Source organism: Ammospiza nelsoni, chromosome 18 (genome assembly GCF_027579445.1).
Source record: "Ammospiza nelsoni isolate bAmmNel1 chromosome 18, bAmmNel1.pri, whole genome shotgun sequence".
Classification (NCBI taxonomy): domain Eukaryota; kingdom Metazoa; phylum Chordata; class Aves; order Passeriformes; family Passerellidae; genus Ammospiza; species Ammospiza nelsoni.
In genome coordinates, this window is record NC_080650.1 from 5,135,890 (window position 1) to 5,149,498 (window position 13,609).

General features: G+C 47.6%; 1 protein-coding gene across 1 annotated transcript in view; it reads right to left on the reverse strand.

Annotated features, from left to right (window-relative positions):
- Window positions 1-1,135: 1,135 nt before the first annotated feature.
- MN1 (MN1 proto-oncogene, transcriptional regulator) overlaps window positions 1,136-13,609 on the reverse strand; it is a 29,790-nt gene continuing 17,316 nt past the window's right edge. Inside the window, exon 2 of the mRNA XM_059485302.1 lies at window positions 1,136-1,681. Coding sequence (XP_059341285.1) covers window positions 1,500-1,681 — 182 coding nt within the window. The 3' untranslated portion in view covers window positions 1,136-1,499. The remainder of the gene's footprint in view (window positions 1,682-13,609) is intronic.

Sequence of the window (13,609 nt, forward strand, 5' to 3'; positions counted from 1 at the left end):
CTTCAACTCTGTCCCTTCAGCAGGGACACATTTGTGAAATCATTAATAAATAACCCTAGAGAGGCCAACCTTTATTTCACAACCAAAACAAATCCTCTAGTGCTGTTCCTGAGCTCCAGGAGCTGTGGGAGGCGAGCTGCAGGCACGGGGCAGGACAGGGCCACTCCTGGGCACAGGGACACACAAATCATGGACAGTGTGACATAAAACCACTGGAGAATCAGCCCACCGTGTCAGCTGTGGCTTTATCTGGTTTGCTTCCAACTTTCATTTTGAATGAGCATTATCTAGCCCAAGCAGGAAAGTATGGCTTTCCTTTTATTGTGTGCATCCAGCAACGCTGTTCTTCAGTGTGTGACAGAAATGGGGCCTTGAATGAGTTTGGGGGATTCTGACACCAGGTCTCCCAGCCCTGGCAGATTAGGAAATGCCACTCCTGGGCACACAGGTCCCTGCACCTTCCAACCTGGGCAATCCCTAACCCCTGCCACTGCACTGGGACCTGTTGTGGCAGGGGCTGGGGCACCCCAGGCAAGTGCAGGGAACACTGGACCTGCTGCCAATCAACAGCATCTTTCTGCAGTTTAAAATGGGCAAAAAGTGGGCAGGGTGCAGGGGATTTTCTTCTCCACTATCAATAAAGTGGGAAATGCAGGAGCACCATCAGGCCCAGGGAAGCAACAAGGAGTCTGGGCCTTTGGAGGAAGAGATAATGACTATAAAACTTATTTAGAAAAACCTCTCCATACCTTCCCTGCTGTGCCTGAACCAGCCCATTCATGACAGAGCTCCATCCCAGGGTACACAGAGGAAGGAACATCCTGGCCTCACCAGGAGGCACAGAGCAAAACAAGGCTGAAATCAGAGCCTCATTCTCTCAGGAAAGGGCAGGTCCATGCCTGAACATTCAACAGAGCATCAACTGCTTGGTTGGTATGAGACTGGCAAAGGCTGGGTGTCACTGTAACATATGATTTAATGCTGACCATTTTGCTTTCACTGGTGTTTATTCCTGAACTGCTGCTCCTCAGGATCACCATCCTAATAAGCACTGAACAAAGCAAAACAAAACAAAAAAAAAAAAAAAACAAAAAAAAAAAAAAAAAAGAAAAACAAAGCAAATGAGGAAGAAAAGGAGGAGGAGAAGAAGGAAGAGGAGAATCTTTGTCTTATTATGACATACGTGACTTGGACACACACTGAGATGAAAAAGGAAAAGGCCTCATCTATAAATGTATGCCAAGGTTACAGAATAATGGGAAAAAGTGGTCTAGCAGGAAAATCTTAAGCAAAAGTGTGCTAACTGCAGAAGGGTTAACACTGGTAACATACTGTGGCAGAAGATTAAAAAAAAGTTGAGGTTTACTTTAAATTAACCCTTTCCAGTCCATATGCCACTAAGCAGGTACCAACCTAGAAAAATAGTCCACCTAGCAGTAGCGGCCCTTTGAAATAAAAAAAAAAAAAAAAAAAGAAAAAAAAATAATAATTCCTTTTGTTCAAGTCAGGGCAGCCACAAAAGTCCCGAATCTGTTGGAGATGTCCGAGTGCAGGGACCTCCACGTCGGCACCGCAGTCCGGCCCTTGGCCTCGCCCACGTCGTCCGTGCAGTGCACCGAGAGGCACTGCAGGTGCGCGCCCGTCTGCGCCGCCGCCGTCTTGCTCGGGGGAAGGTCGTGGGCTGCAAAGGGTTCACAGAGAGAGGTTAGGAGAGACCTGTGATGTGCAACCCCATAAACTCACAGCCTGCGACCCCAGCGACTCACAGCCTGCCTGCGGTGTTGCTACGCCCTCTCCCCACCGGCTGCGCCCCTCTCCTGCGCGGACTCCTCCGAGTCACCACCAAAGGTATGGCTCTGCCTGCCCACCCTGAAGTGAGATCTTGTTCACCAGGCCAGAAGAACACCCAGCACCTGAGAGAAACCAGCGATGTGTCTGAATGGACCTGGGAGTGATGAGTGTGTCCTAGACCGCAGCGCAATCAGGAACTTTCCTTCCCCGCTGGAAATGGATGATGAAACACCACCAAGCAGGAAGCCAGCCCCAAACCCACCGTGCCCTCGTGGTCACTTTCAGCATCAGTCTCCCTCTTCCCCTCTTAAAGGAGCACTGTGATAACATTTTTCTTAAAATTCGTTCATTTTAGGACTTCGTATGATCTTTAGCTATCATTGGTTTCTGTTAACCACAGAAATTTAAGACTTTAAGTGAAACATCCTAAACAATGTCCCTAAGCCTTTTTCGTCCAGCTTTTAGAGTTCATGTGAAGAGTAGCTAAAATGAGTAGAACATGACAAAGATGCCAAAAATCAGCTGTAAATGTTTAACATCTCAGGACTTTTACTCCCATCACCTTTCTCCTGTTCCACAAAGCCAAGCAGTGTAGGAATGCCACATTTCATGGGGCAATTCATATTACTTTCACTGAACCTCCTGCTATACCAGACACAATACTAGAACTGAACAGCTTGTTACACAATCACAATAATATTAAAAAATAATGTCAAACTGGAAGTTCCTGGTTTAAACTGGAAAAAGCTTTCAATGCTTGATTATCACAGGATGTCAGAGATGCTCATATCTAAAACAGCATAACACCACCACACGGGAACTACCAAGAATCTGAGGATGTGATGCCATGATTGCTGGGAGAAGGAATCAGGCTCCAGAGCAGCACTGCGGCCTGCTCAGCCCTGCTCTGGATTAGTGCTGCAATGTGCAAAATCCACACAGAGCTCCACTGCACACCTCAGCTGGGCCCGTGCTTGCTTTGCTCCAGGCACCCTCCTGTGCTGCTCCAGTCGAGGATCCAGCAGCAGCAGCAGGGCAAAGGTGCTCACAATATCTATAACCAAATGGATTCCAGCTCCCTGCAGTTGGTGTTGGGTGGTTTTAGTCAGTTTTGACAAACAGGCAGCACTGAGGGGCTCAGCAGAAGCATGGAGCAGAGGCTGCTGCATGATACCTGAAGTTCCAGCAGGCAAAGAGGTGCTGGCACAGATCCCTTCCCAGCACAAGGAGCTTCTGCTCTTCTTTCCTATCACCCCTGAGTCCTACAGCTTTGGGAAAACCACAGGGCAAAAATCCCAGACTCCCTGAATAACCACCACTATTTGATCGGGTGTTCAATTTAACTTACTGTCCGAAATGCCAAGTATACCTAAGACATTTTTTATTTATAAAATATTCAAAACTCAGATGGGATTGTGCAGAAAATTGTGAACAGGAAATGTTTTCCTTACTTGTATTTGTTCACAAGACACGCAGTACCAACTGTTTTTATTCTTAGGTCTCCCTGACTGCACAGGACATGCTGGGCTCGGCACAGGAAGAGCCAGCGCCTCGAGATTAGTCCTTGTGACAGCAGCTCTCTTCCTCTCCTGCACAGAAAGAGGAAAGAGTCCCACAGCTGAACTGCTGCCACAAGGGGCCCAGGGGTCCCAGCAGTGCTTCTACAAGGGCTGCAGGAGACCCCAACAGCCAAGGCACATTCCCAGGTTGGGATCGGAGCCAGAGCTCCCCTGCACCAGCTGTGCACCCCAACACTGAGAACAGAGCTGCTCCTCAGCAACAACTACATAAACAACTTCATGTGCCACAAAGAATTAGAGAATAAAAAATTAGGCTTATTTCTTTGTAAATCAGCAAATTCTTTCTAAGCCATTTGCTGTGGATAAAATCCATAAGCAAACTATTGATAAAGAAATCAAAACAAAATCTGTCTCACATGGATGAAAAAGATTCCTTGGCTTGAGAGGAAAACCCAAGTAAAAGAGATGAGCAGGAACTCACCTCAGTTTGCAAAGCCAATAGTGACTGACACCACTGTGGGAGCTCCAGCTCTCCTGTCTGTCATTAATGAGCACAGAAAGTGACATATTCAAATCCAAAACAAAGAGAGCTCCCAGCAGAGCTTGCACTGGCACAAGAATTCTCAAAGCCAATCTGGATGGAAATTTTCAGTGCAATTTACTATTTTCCAGTATTTCTGTCTTGAGGAAAAAAACCTTTGTAGCAAAAAATTAAAGTTGTGCTGATCCACCTGGTGAGAATTATGTTCTTAAGCATGAGGTACTGCCTGATGCTTGTCCAGAACAGTAACTCTCCCAGCAGATCTGTTTCACCAGCCATCCTGTCTGCCTCCTCCCTCACAGCCACAGTGTCCTGGCACTCCCCAGGCACAGTGTCCACGGTCCAGAGCAGTTCTGGTAGCTGAGATGGACGTGACTCGGCACATTTAAATTAGTCAGGTAATGCAAGATGGTGTCACCACATCGTTGCCTCACAGCTGCCAAGTTCCAGATAAATCATTGTCAGTCACAAAGTAGCTCACTGAAAGCAGGGAATTTTCAAACAAATTATCTTTAAACTGCACAACTGCCTGTATTAGAAACTCCTGCAAGAAATCTGTGTTATTAAAAAAAAGTAGTACACGTCTAATAAGGGCCATCCTCCACACCCAAGATCTCGAGATGGTCTGGGTGGAGACTTCCCCTCCAAGCCAAAGGACATGACACAGAAACCGGGACTGACAAAAGCACAACCACTCTGCACAAAGGACAGCGTGTGTCACTTGGAAACAGCAAATGCTGAAGCAGAGGTAAGAAATCAAACATCACTTATAAGCTCATGTCATGTTCATGTGAAAGGCATGAAACTGAAAGCAGTGAAGTGACCAAAGACCAAGAGAAGTCTGGAAAATACTCCCCCATGGTGGTGTCCTTCCCCACTGCTCTTGGTGATGCTGTGGTGGTCTCCAGAGCCAGTTTACTTTTAGGCAAGAGCTTCTGACCAAGCTTTACCCAGCCAAACACATTCCAGCCATTCAGCCCCAGACAAACAGCCAGAAGAGAGTGCCCAGCCAGGCTCCCCAGCCTCCCTGCAGGCCCGACCCTCTGCTCTGACCTTGCACATTTGGGAAGCTGCTCTTTCGTTCTGCTCTACTTTGCAAAGGCACACAGCCTTCAAAAAGAAAAGGTTGCTGTTTGTTTGTTTGTTTACACAGCATTAATGGCAGCGTGGTGACTAACCCAGGAGCCTGGCCAGCAGCGTTGGAGCCTGCAGCTGGGACACAGGAAGAGAACCAGGAGTTCTGCACCACAAAAAAATTCAATACACACACTGCAGACTGCTTTTGCCTATCGTCTCAGAAAAAACACATTTCTTTAGTGAGGTTAGACCCTGGCATTCACCTTACTCTGCAGACAGCATGTGTACACACCTTCCCTCCCCTCCAGCTTCCTTCTCCCTTTTTCGTGAGACCCTGAGCAGTTAAGCTGCTCAATATAAAGCCTCTTTTGTCGTGTAGCATCTTCTTATGCATTATGAAAAAACAAACTTGTTCTCTTTACTGTGACAACCCCACCGAGCACTCTGCAAACCCAGAGGTGTCCCAGTTTTTAAGTAAAGTAATCCCATTAAAAACAAGTTCACCTGCACAGCTACCACACATTGAGTGCATGTTCTTGTCAGAGAGGAGGCTAATTGACGGAGGGCTGGTGTAGCCAAGGCAACTGCAGATGCTGTGCTGAGACACCAGGATCTGATGCTGCTCTTCAGGTGCTGCTTCTGCCATCCTTCTCATTTTTACCAAAACCACCACCAACAAAAGGACGGAAAGCAGCGAGACACAGGAACGAGAGCACAGACACAGTCTGGTAGGGGTCTGGTTGGGAGTGGGTTCCACTCCACATTTCAGCGCTCCTTGGAGATTGAAGTGACAAACAGGAGGTGAAGATCCCTCGCACGGCTCCTCGCCGCAGGGCTCATCCCTTACACTGGCTCACCGCTGTGACACGGCTGCGCTGCCCAGGGTCCGGCTGCCCGGCTCGGCACGGCCCCGCCGCCGCCCTCGATGGCCAGCCGAGCGTGAAGGCCCTGCACTGCTACTCATCTTGTTAAGGCTGAATCGCAGGATTTGGCCAATAACACGATATTCCCTGATCAGAGATCTGTTTCCCCTCTACCATTTGATAACCACTCTTAAAGGACGCGTTAATGGGCTTCCCTTCACTCCCTGCCCGTTAAGCAGAGGCCGAGCTACCATAAGAGGGAATAGATTTGAGTAATGATCCCTTATGAGGCAGCAAACCTACATATAGTGTTTAAAATTATTCCCTTAGGACAAGATGTTTTTCACCAAATCTCCCACATGACAGTTTGACATATTGGTTCAGGCACATAGCTCTGCATTTGTACACAGCACAGAAGCATCTCTTTTCAGTTTTTGAGAAAAATAAGGTCTGAAAACATTTCATGTTTCCCTGGACACTGGACCTAGTCTCCACAGATTAATTTATTCCTGAAATTGTATTTTTAAAATTTTATTTTTAAACACAACTAGTTCATTTGTGTTGATAAACAAATGAGCAATCTCCTTCCTCACCTCTGCAGCACTGACAAAGTCCTTGACAAAGGCGTTTTCTTGACCCTGGAATACAAGGAGGCAAGAGCTTGCATTTGCTCCTGGACACAAACATGGCACCTGCTTACACCATAAACCCGCATGTCTTTCAGGTGTCTTCACCCCTGACAATCTGTGCCTGCTGTGGGCTGGATGTCTCTGCTGTTCCCAATGCTTGCAGGGCACAGACTCCCTCTGTGCCTGGACTGGCAGCACCCAGCTCTGCTGGCACTCAAGGAAAAGCCCCAACTACCCATTATTAGAACATTCCTCTTAATTTGATTTTTACTTCATTTATTCTGTGTAATCCCTGCCTGTAAAACACTTAAAGGTGCTGCTCTCCCCTGCTGCTCCCTGCTCTGTATGCACAGAATTCAGTGCTGGTGGTTAAGGTGAGCAGCTGATGCCAAGGACTCACTCAGCGGAAATGGGGACAGGTGACTCCTCACACTGCTGACCAGAAGCACTCAGCAGAGACACCCCAGCTCCAGGGTATGGGCCACATTTCACTCCATGACATTTCAAGAAGCCATTTGGCTTGGTCAGCCCCTCAATTTATTGTCACGGCCCAGCCAGCTGAGCGCTCTCTGAGAGCCTTTCTCACGGAAGGAGGAAGGGCTCTCCATCAAACATGCGTGCACAGAGCTGAGCACCCTCCCACAGCACTCGTATATCCTGCAAACCAGGATTAAAGCTCTGACTTTGCTGCAATACAGACAAGACTCACCCAAAGGCATGGCACACCCAGGCTAACACACAGTCTGTTCACCCTTAATGCTGCTTGCTGCCCACCCCTTCATCAGCCCATCAGCTCTGGCAGCATCCTCTGGTCCTCACAGGCCCTTCCTCCACGGACAGCTTGATTAATTGGAGGTGCCTGAGGCTCTAAAGGGAGCGTGTATCAGACTGTGCTACAGAGATGTTTATTTTGTTTTCAGTGGTCTCCAAGCTGGCATGGGGCTCCATCAGAGCTCGCTGCTTGCACAGAATTCAGATAACAGGAGACACATAGTGCTTGCTGCAAATACATATTTTTCTTTTTTCTCCCTTGACCTCTTTTCCTGCTCCTGTTTTCACCAGGAGCAATGGAAGGATGTGCACGCCACGACAGGGAGGCTGCCCAAACCCACGGCAGCATTAAGAGTTTGCTGTCAGGCTGTAGGATTACAGTCAGACTGTGAGCCACATGCTCACACAAAGAAACAGAAGAAACTGGTGAAAAAAAAACGTGAAGTAGGAAAAATGCTAACCCTATCAATGGAAAAGGCAGCACTCATCTTACATGTAGCATGACCTTGAAGACACAGAATGAAGGATGTGTGGATGAGGACAATGACATTGCTGTTGTAAAATCCACTGTGCCATGCAGAGACAAGAGACAAGACATTGCTCCCCACCTTGCTGCCACTGCCCTGCAGGAGAGCAACACACCACCATGGCTCCACAGGCAAGTGTGAAACTGCCTACACCTATTTATTTCTCTGGAGGCTACTGTTAAATCACTGCTTTCCAGCTCTGTGACTCTCCAAGAAGAAAGGCAAGCTCTGCATCCCTGGAGAAGCCAGAAGCTCCAGGCCTTGGGACAGCACCAGCTCCTGTACCTTGCTAGGTGGCCACAGGGACAACGGACTGTTTCTAACTCACATCCTTCCTCTCTTTTGGCTACCTTCAGTTCCTCTTTTCAGTTTAACACACTGACTCTCAGGCTGGCTTCCCTGCAAAACACAAACCACAGAGGGGGGTCCTGCCTACCCCCTGGTGAAGTGGCTGATGTTGGGGTTTGGATCTCACAGAACAAAAGATCACTCTGACAAACCAGGTCCCACCCCAGATGCAGTGCTGCTGTTTGCCAGGCTGGTCATGCCCACCCCATGCAGGTGAACAACTGCCTGTCTGTGACAGCCACGGAAATCTGAGCCTCCAACCAGGGCCTAACCCAACCACACAGCTCCAAACTGCTGGTCAGCTCTGGTGCCATCACCCACAATGTGCTCTCCTCAGCTCTGCACAGTGTGAGAACTGTGGCAAGGAAAACTGGCATTAAAAATCAAACCAACTGCCAAAACAGTCACATAATGTCTGGACACTTCCAACAGAAAATAAACGTGAGTCCAGCAACCGCAGTCCCTTCCAGCACAGCTGACCCAACCCTCACAACATCCATATGCTGCCATCCAACACCAGCGAAGCCTCAGGGAGCTCCAAGTTATTTTCCAGGGTCTGTTGTTCTTCCCCCTCAAAAAACCCCAACACTTCTGTTCATCTGTGAAAGGAGTGAACTGCCTAAGCCCCAGCCACCAGCTCCATCACCCTGACACTCAAACCTGGCACTGGAAGTTTTGGCACCAGCTTCTCTGACATAGCCCCTCCTTCTGAAGGGCTGTGGCTGTCTCAGACAAGGCCCTGCCTCTGAATCCAGCCCCCAACGTGAGAAGAGCACCTCCATGGCAGGAAAGAATACTGGCTGACTGATCCTGTGTTTCCATGCCGCTGGCATACATCACCTGCTTGCACTAACTAAATGCTCTGAGCCTATTTTCACCAAGAATGACAAATGACACATCCGTGATGAGTAAGGAAATGCTGGGTTTTGCTTTCAAATTTATTTCGTATGTACGCAAACTGTCACATGACAGTTTTACACACAGCTCCAGCCCATTCAAAACCCATCTCTTGACTGCCAGAACGCACAAGCAAACAAAAGATTTTCAATAAAATCCAAAGTGGAATTTTCTGATTGCACAGAAGTCACATGAAACCATTCAGTAAGTTCTCACTTAAATAAAACCAGTTCTGGACACTGTCTAGTATTACTTCAGGACAGGCCAAAAGAGAAAAAAGATGCTACTTAAAAGGTCTGCATTAAATCACCACCTGGACATTCCAAAAATAAGTTGAAATGCCAACTTCCACTAGCAAGGGAAGGGGTGTACCAAAGGATTTCTAAAGGCAGTGTATAGTTCATGATTATGCACAGAGCAAACTGAAAGAGAAACACGTAAATTCCAGTGCTCTATCAGATTTGTGCTTTGACACAATTGTGGGGGAAAAATAGGCATTACAAGAATAAGCAGGATATTTAAGCCTTGCAGAACATACATGGAACATTATTTTCCTTAAGTGAAAACAGAATTAAAGATGAAGATTCCCTTCAAAGAACTTTGTTCATAGTCATTTAGTTTCAGGATGCAAATTAAATGAGCACTTGTTAGCCAAGCAAAAGAAGGGAATTAGCTCTGAAATATTTTCAGTCTCTCAGCCAAAGACTTTTAGGTGTTCTGTCACATTGTTCCCCAAGAGCTCCCCTCTGTTCTCACATCCCAAAGTCAGATCTGCACCCAGCCTGGCTGCCAGGGCTGGGCCAGGGATTTCCCTCTGTCTCCTCCCTGGCTCTGCCCCATCTATAACTCACAATTACGAGAGCCCGTAACACAAAACTGCCACAGGCAAAGTCAATCTCTCCCAGGGGCCTCACACATCTGAGGCTCCTGCACACCAAGAAACGGTGATCATGTGCAGTAATGCTTGGGGTTAAACCACACAAGTTCAGGGATATCCCTGAAAACACAGTGAGAGTTTACCAAAGGCTAACATTAGTGAGAAGAACCAGCATCAAGGATCATTAGCTCTTTTATGCCATTTATTTATAGCCTACCTTGAAACATCCCATTTCTCTTTAGGACATCTCCAGCTGAAGTTTGGTGTCTCAGGGGTGAATGAGGAGACTTTGGGAAACAGTGTTCATGAAAACAAAAGGTGTTCAAGCAATTTTACCACTCACACATCAGGAGAGAAGAATCAAGAATTTTACCACTTACACTTTCAAGAGAAAAGGAAGACCAGAGACCTCAGGTCAAAGCTGGCACCTGCAGACACACTCAGAGATGGACAGAACAGGCTGAACAGGGCTCTAAGCACCTGGCCTAGTGGAAGGTGGCCCTGCCCACGGCAGGGTGTGGAACAAGATGAGTTTTAAGGTCTGTCCCTGCCCAAACCATTTTGTGGTGCTATGGGTCACTCCCTGCACTGTGCTCAGCAGCACCAGCTGCTTGACACTTGACACCCCAAAAACTGGGGGTTCCAAATCACTGCTTGCAAGTCTCTTGCAAGTAATTCACAGGCAAATTCTAAAGAATCTGCACAAAATAACTATAAAAAGCAGAATTGTCAGGAGGCCTCAGCTTCTTAAAGAAGGGTCAAAATTTCTGCTGGAAAACATTAAAGTGCTGGCAAATCAGACTGAGAGCTGATACCATCAATCCAGCACCTCCTGGCCAAATTCTTGCTAGATCTCTTCTAAAAAAAAATTCCAAATTCTGGTATATCCTAAATTTTGACTACAGAAAGAGATGGAGATGTCATCATATAATGGATTTGGCATATTCCGAAAGATCCCCTAAAGCAGCAATAAGGTGTGGTGATTGAGCTGGGGCCCAGAAGTCTGATGGAGGAATAGAGTTTGACTGAACAGCATATTTAAAAATGAAATCTATCTGAAGGGAAAGAAAAAGAAAAAGAAATTATTAGAAGAAATGCCCAACCAAATGAGGAGCAATGGCAGTGAGGGAAATTCAGCATTAAAAAAAAAAAAACACACAAAGAAACCTGGCATTCTTGTACAGCTGTAAGTGCCACTATTAGGATAAGAGAAATATAAGCTCATCTTTTACTTCCAATTGTCACATCACTGTGGAAAGTCTTCATGAAATTCTCAGAATAGCAACGAATCAGGAGCAAACAGCTGTTCAAGCAGGAAAGTCACAGGTAGACAGACTTTCCTTGCTTCAACAAAAAATTAACTCTAAAGTTTCACAGGCCAGTAAATCAACAAAATGGGCCTGTACAACACAGGACAAACAGTCTCATCTTCCAGCCCAAAGCTGAAATATGGGCCTGTGTTCTCCTTCCGGCCATATGCTCACGTGATTTATGACCCACAACAATTTCAATACTCCCGGAAAATGAAAGAACAGCAGACAATTAGTTCATCCTAACTCTGCTGGGGATTGTGTGGGCTCTGTCCTGTGACATCTCCCCAGGGAGTGAGGGCCAGCAGCCCCAGTTGCTCCTGTCAAGGGCAGGGGAGGGACACGGGGCTGAGCAGCACTGGCACAGGGAGCACAGCACATCCCCAAGACTGCACTGCATGGAGCAGCCCACAGGAACTCCAGGAGAGATGCAGAAGGACTTCTAACCATGGCCTGGAGTGACAAGACAAGGGGGAATATCCCCCATCTGAGAGAGGGCAGGATTAGATTGGATATTGAGAAGAAATTATTCCCTCAGCAAGTACTGAAGCACTGGCACAGGTTCCACAGAGAAGTTGTGCCTGCCCTACCCCTGCAAGTGTTCAAGGCCAGCCTGGATGGAGCTTGGAGCAACCTGGTCTAGTGAAAGGTGTCTCTGCCCACAGCTGCAATGAGTTGACCCCTCCAACCCAATTCTCTGATTCTCCTCTGTGATTCACTCCTACCCCATCTGTAACTAGGGCTGTTATCCTGGTCTAGATCAGGTCAGTGCAGAAGCACAGACCATCCCACTAGCAGGGTGTAAGGACCTGCAGCTGTGCCAGGCAGGGCACTGCCTGCAAGGCAAACACTGCCAAACCAGGCAGGATTCAGCTCTGCAGCACCTGATCACTGCCACAACACAAATGCAAAGGCATCACCCAACAAACAAACAAAATCGTCCACCCCACCCTGAATGAGGCTTTTCCCTCACACAGGTGGGATGAAGTGCAAGTTCAACAGCTTGACTCATACAGCCAAAACTTCACCCAACCCCAGCCACCATGGCAGCATCAGCTGGGGCTGATGCACCTGTGAACCATCACAGAGCCTGTGACATACCAAGTCTACTGATACAACATCAAAATTAGTTTTTCCGAATCCAAGTGTGTCCAGACTGGTCTTTAACTAACTTCTGAGTGACAAACCCAAGTCATGTGTCAACTCAAAGGCATGTCTCTGAACAGCAGCATCATGCCCTTCATGGATGAACATTTTGTCCACTGGGAAATGTGCCAAATAACTCAGGTATCCTTAACAGTACTGCAGTAAATTCTGCTATGTGCCATCCTGCTCAGGTCTGAATCCACACAGCCTCATCCCCCAGCAGCAGAGCTGCCAAGGCAGATGGGCCAGCAAGGCTTCAACAACAGGGTGAGCAAAATGGCAGCAGGAGCACCCATTACCCACAGGACTGCAGGGATAGAGGGATGGAGTCTGAGCTCAGTGTCCTAATGCACCCACCTTGCCTCCCTTCCTGCAGGTCTTAAGCAGAAGGCAGCTGTGCTGAAGGAGTTAATCGTGCCTGAAGAACCTGTCTCCGGTTTCTCAGAAACTCCAAGGCTGCAGAGCTGGGCTTTCTGCTCCCTGCCTGCTCCTGCCTGCCCTGCCTGCAGCCTGACCCCTGACATTTCCACTCTGCTTCTCCCTGGCATGGAAAACTTAACCATACACAAACAAACAGGTTGGGAGGACAGATAAATGGAACAGAGGAGGAGAAAGGGAAGATTGCTCAGATTCCTTGTCAAGGCCCTGATTAAATAACAGCAGCACCACCAGACGTGGGTGAGGGGCTGGCATTTATCAGTAAACCCTGAAGTCTACAGCAAGACATCTCTGTTTAATTAATCCTAAAGGGTCCCTTCCCCCTTCTACTTCCCAGGGAGGTTTTGAGGATCTGCAAGTTTAAAGACACAGCGAATCCTTTTTAGCTCTTTCCTTACAAACACAAGGGCAAAACCACAGTCAGGATTTAGTAATTCTGTGGCAAAGGCTTCCATTGCAAGGACACATGCAGGCAACCCTCACTGAGGCTGAGGGAGCATCTTGGATTTGGTCATACCTCTGAGGAAATGCACCCATCATGTGACAGCTTTAGAGTGACCAGCTGGAAGCCAGCACACACGTAATCACAACCAGGCATGGATCTGCAAATTTCACCTGGACTCTTCTGCCATTCTTACACATTTCCCAGTACCCATTTCCCAAGGGCTAAGTCTCTTCAGTGCCTGATGCAGTTCTAGTGTCACCCATTTTTGTACAGAAAGCTGGAAAGTCACTCCACACCTCAGCAGCAATAAGAGAGGAGCTCTGCTTTCAGGGTGCCTTCATCCCACCACAATGCTCAGAGAGCTGTAAGGTCTCTCAAGGTTGTAACAGCAATGGAAACTCTGGATCCTATAGAGTGGACAGACCACCT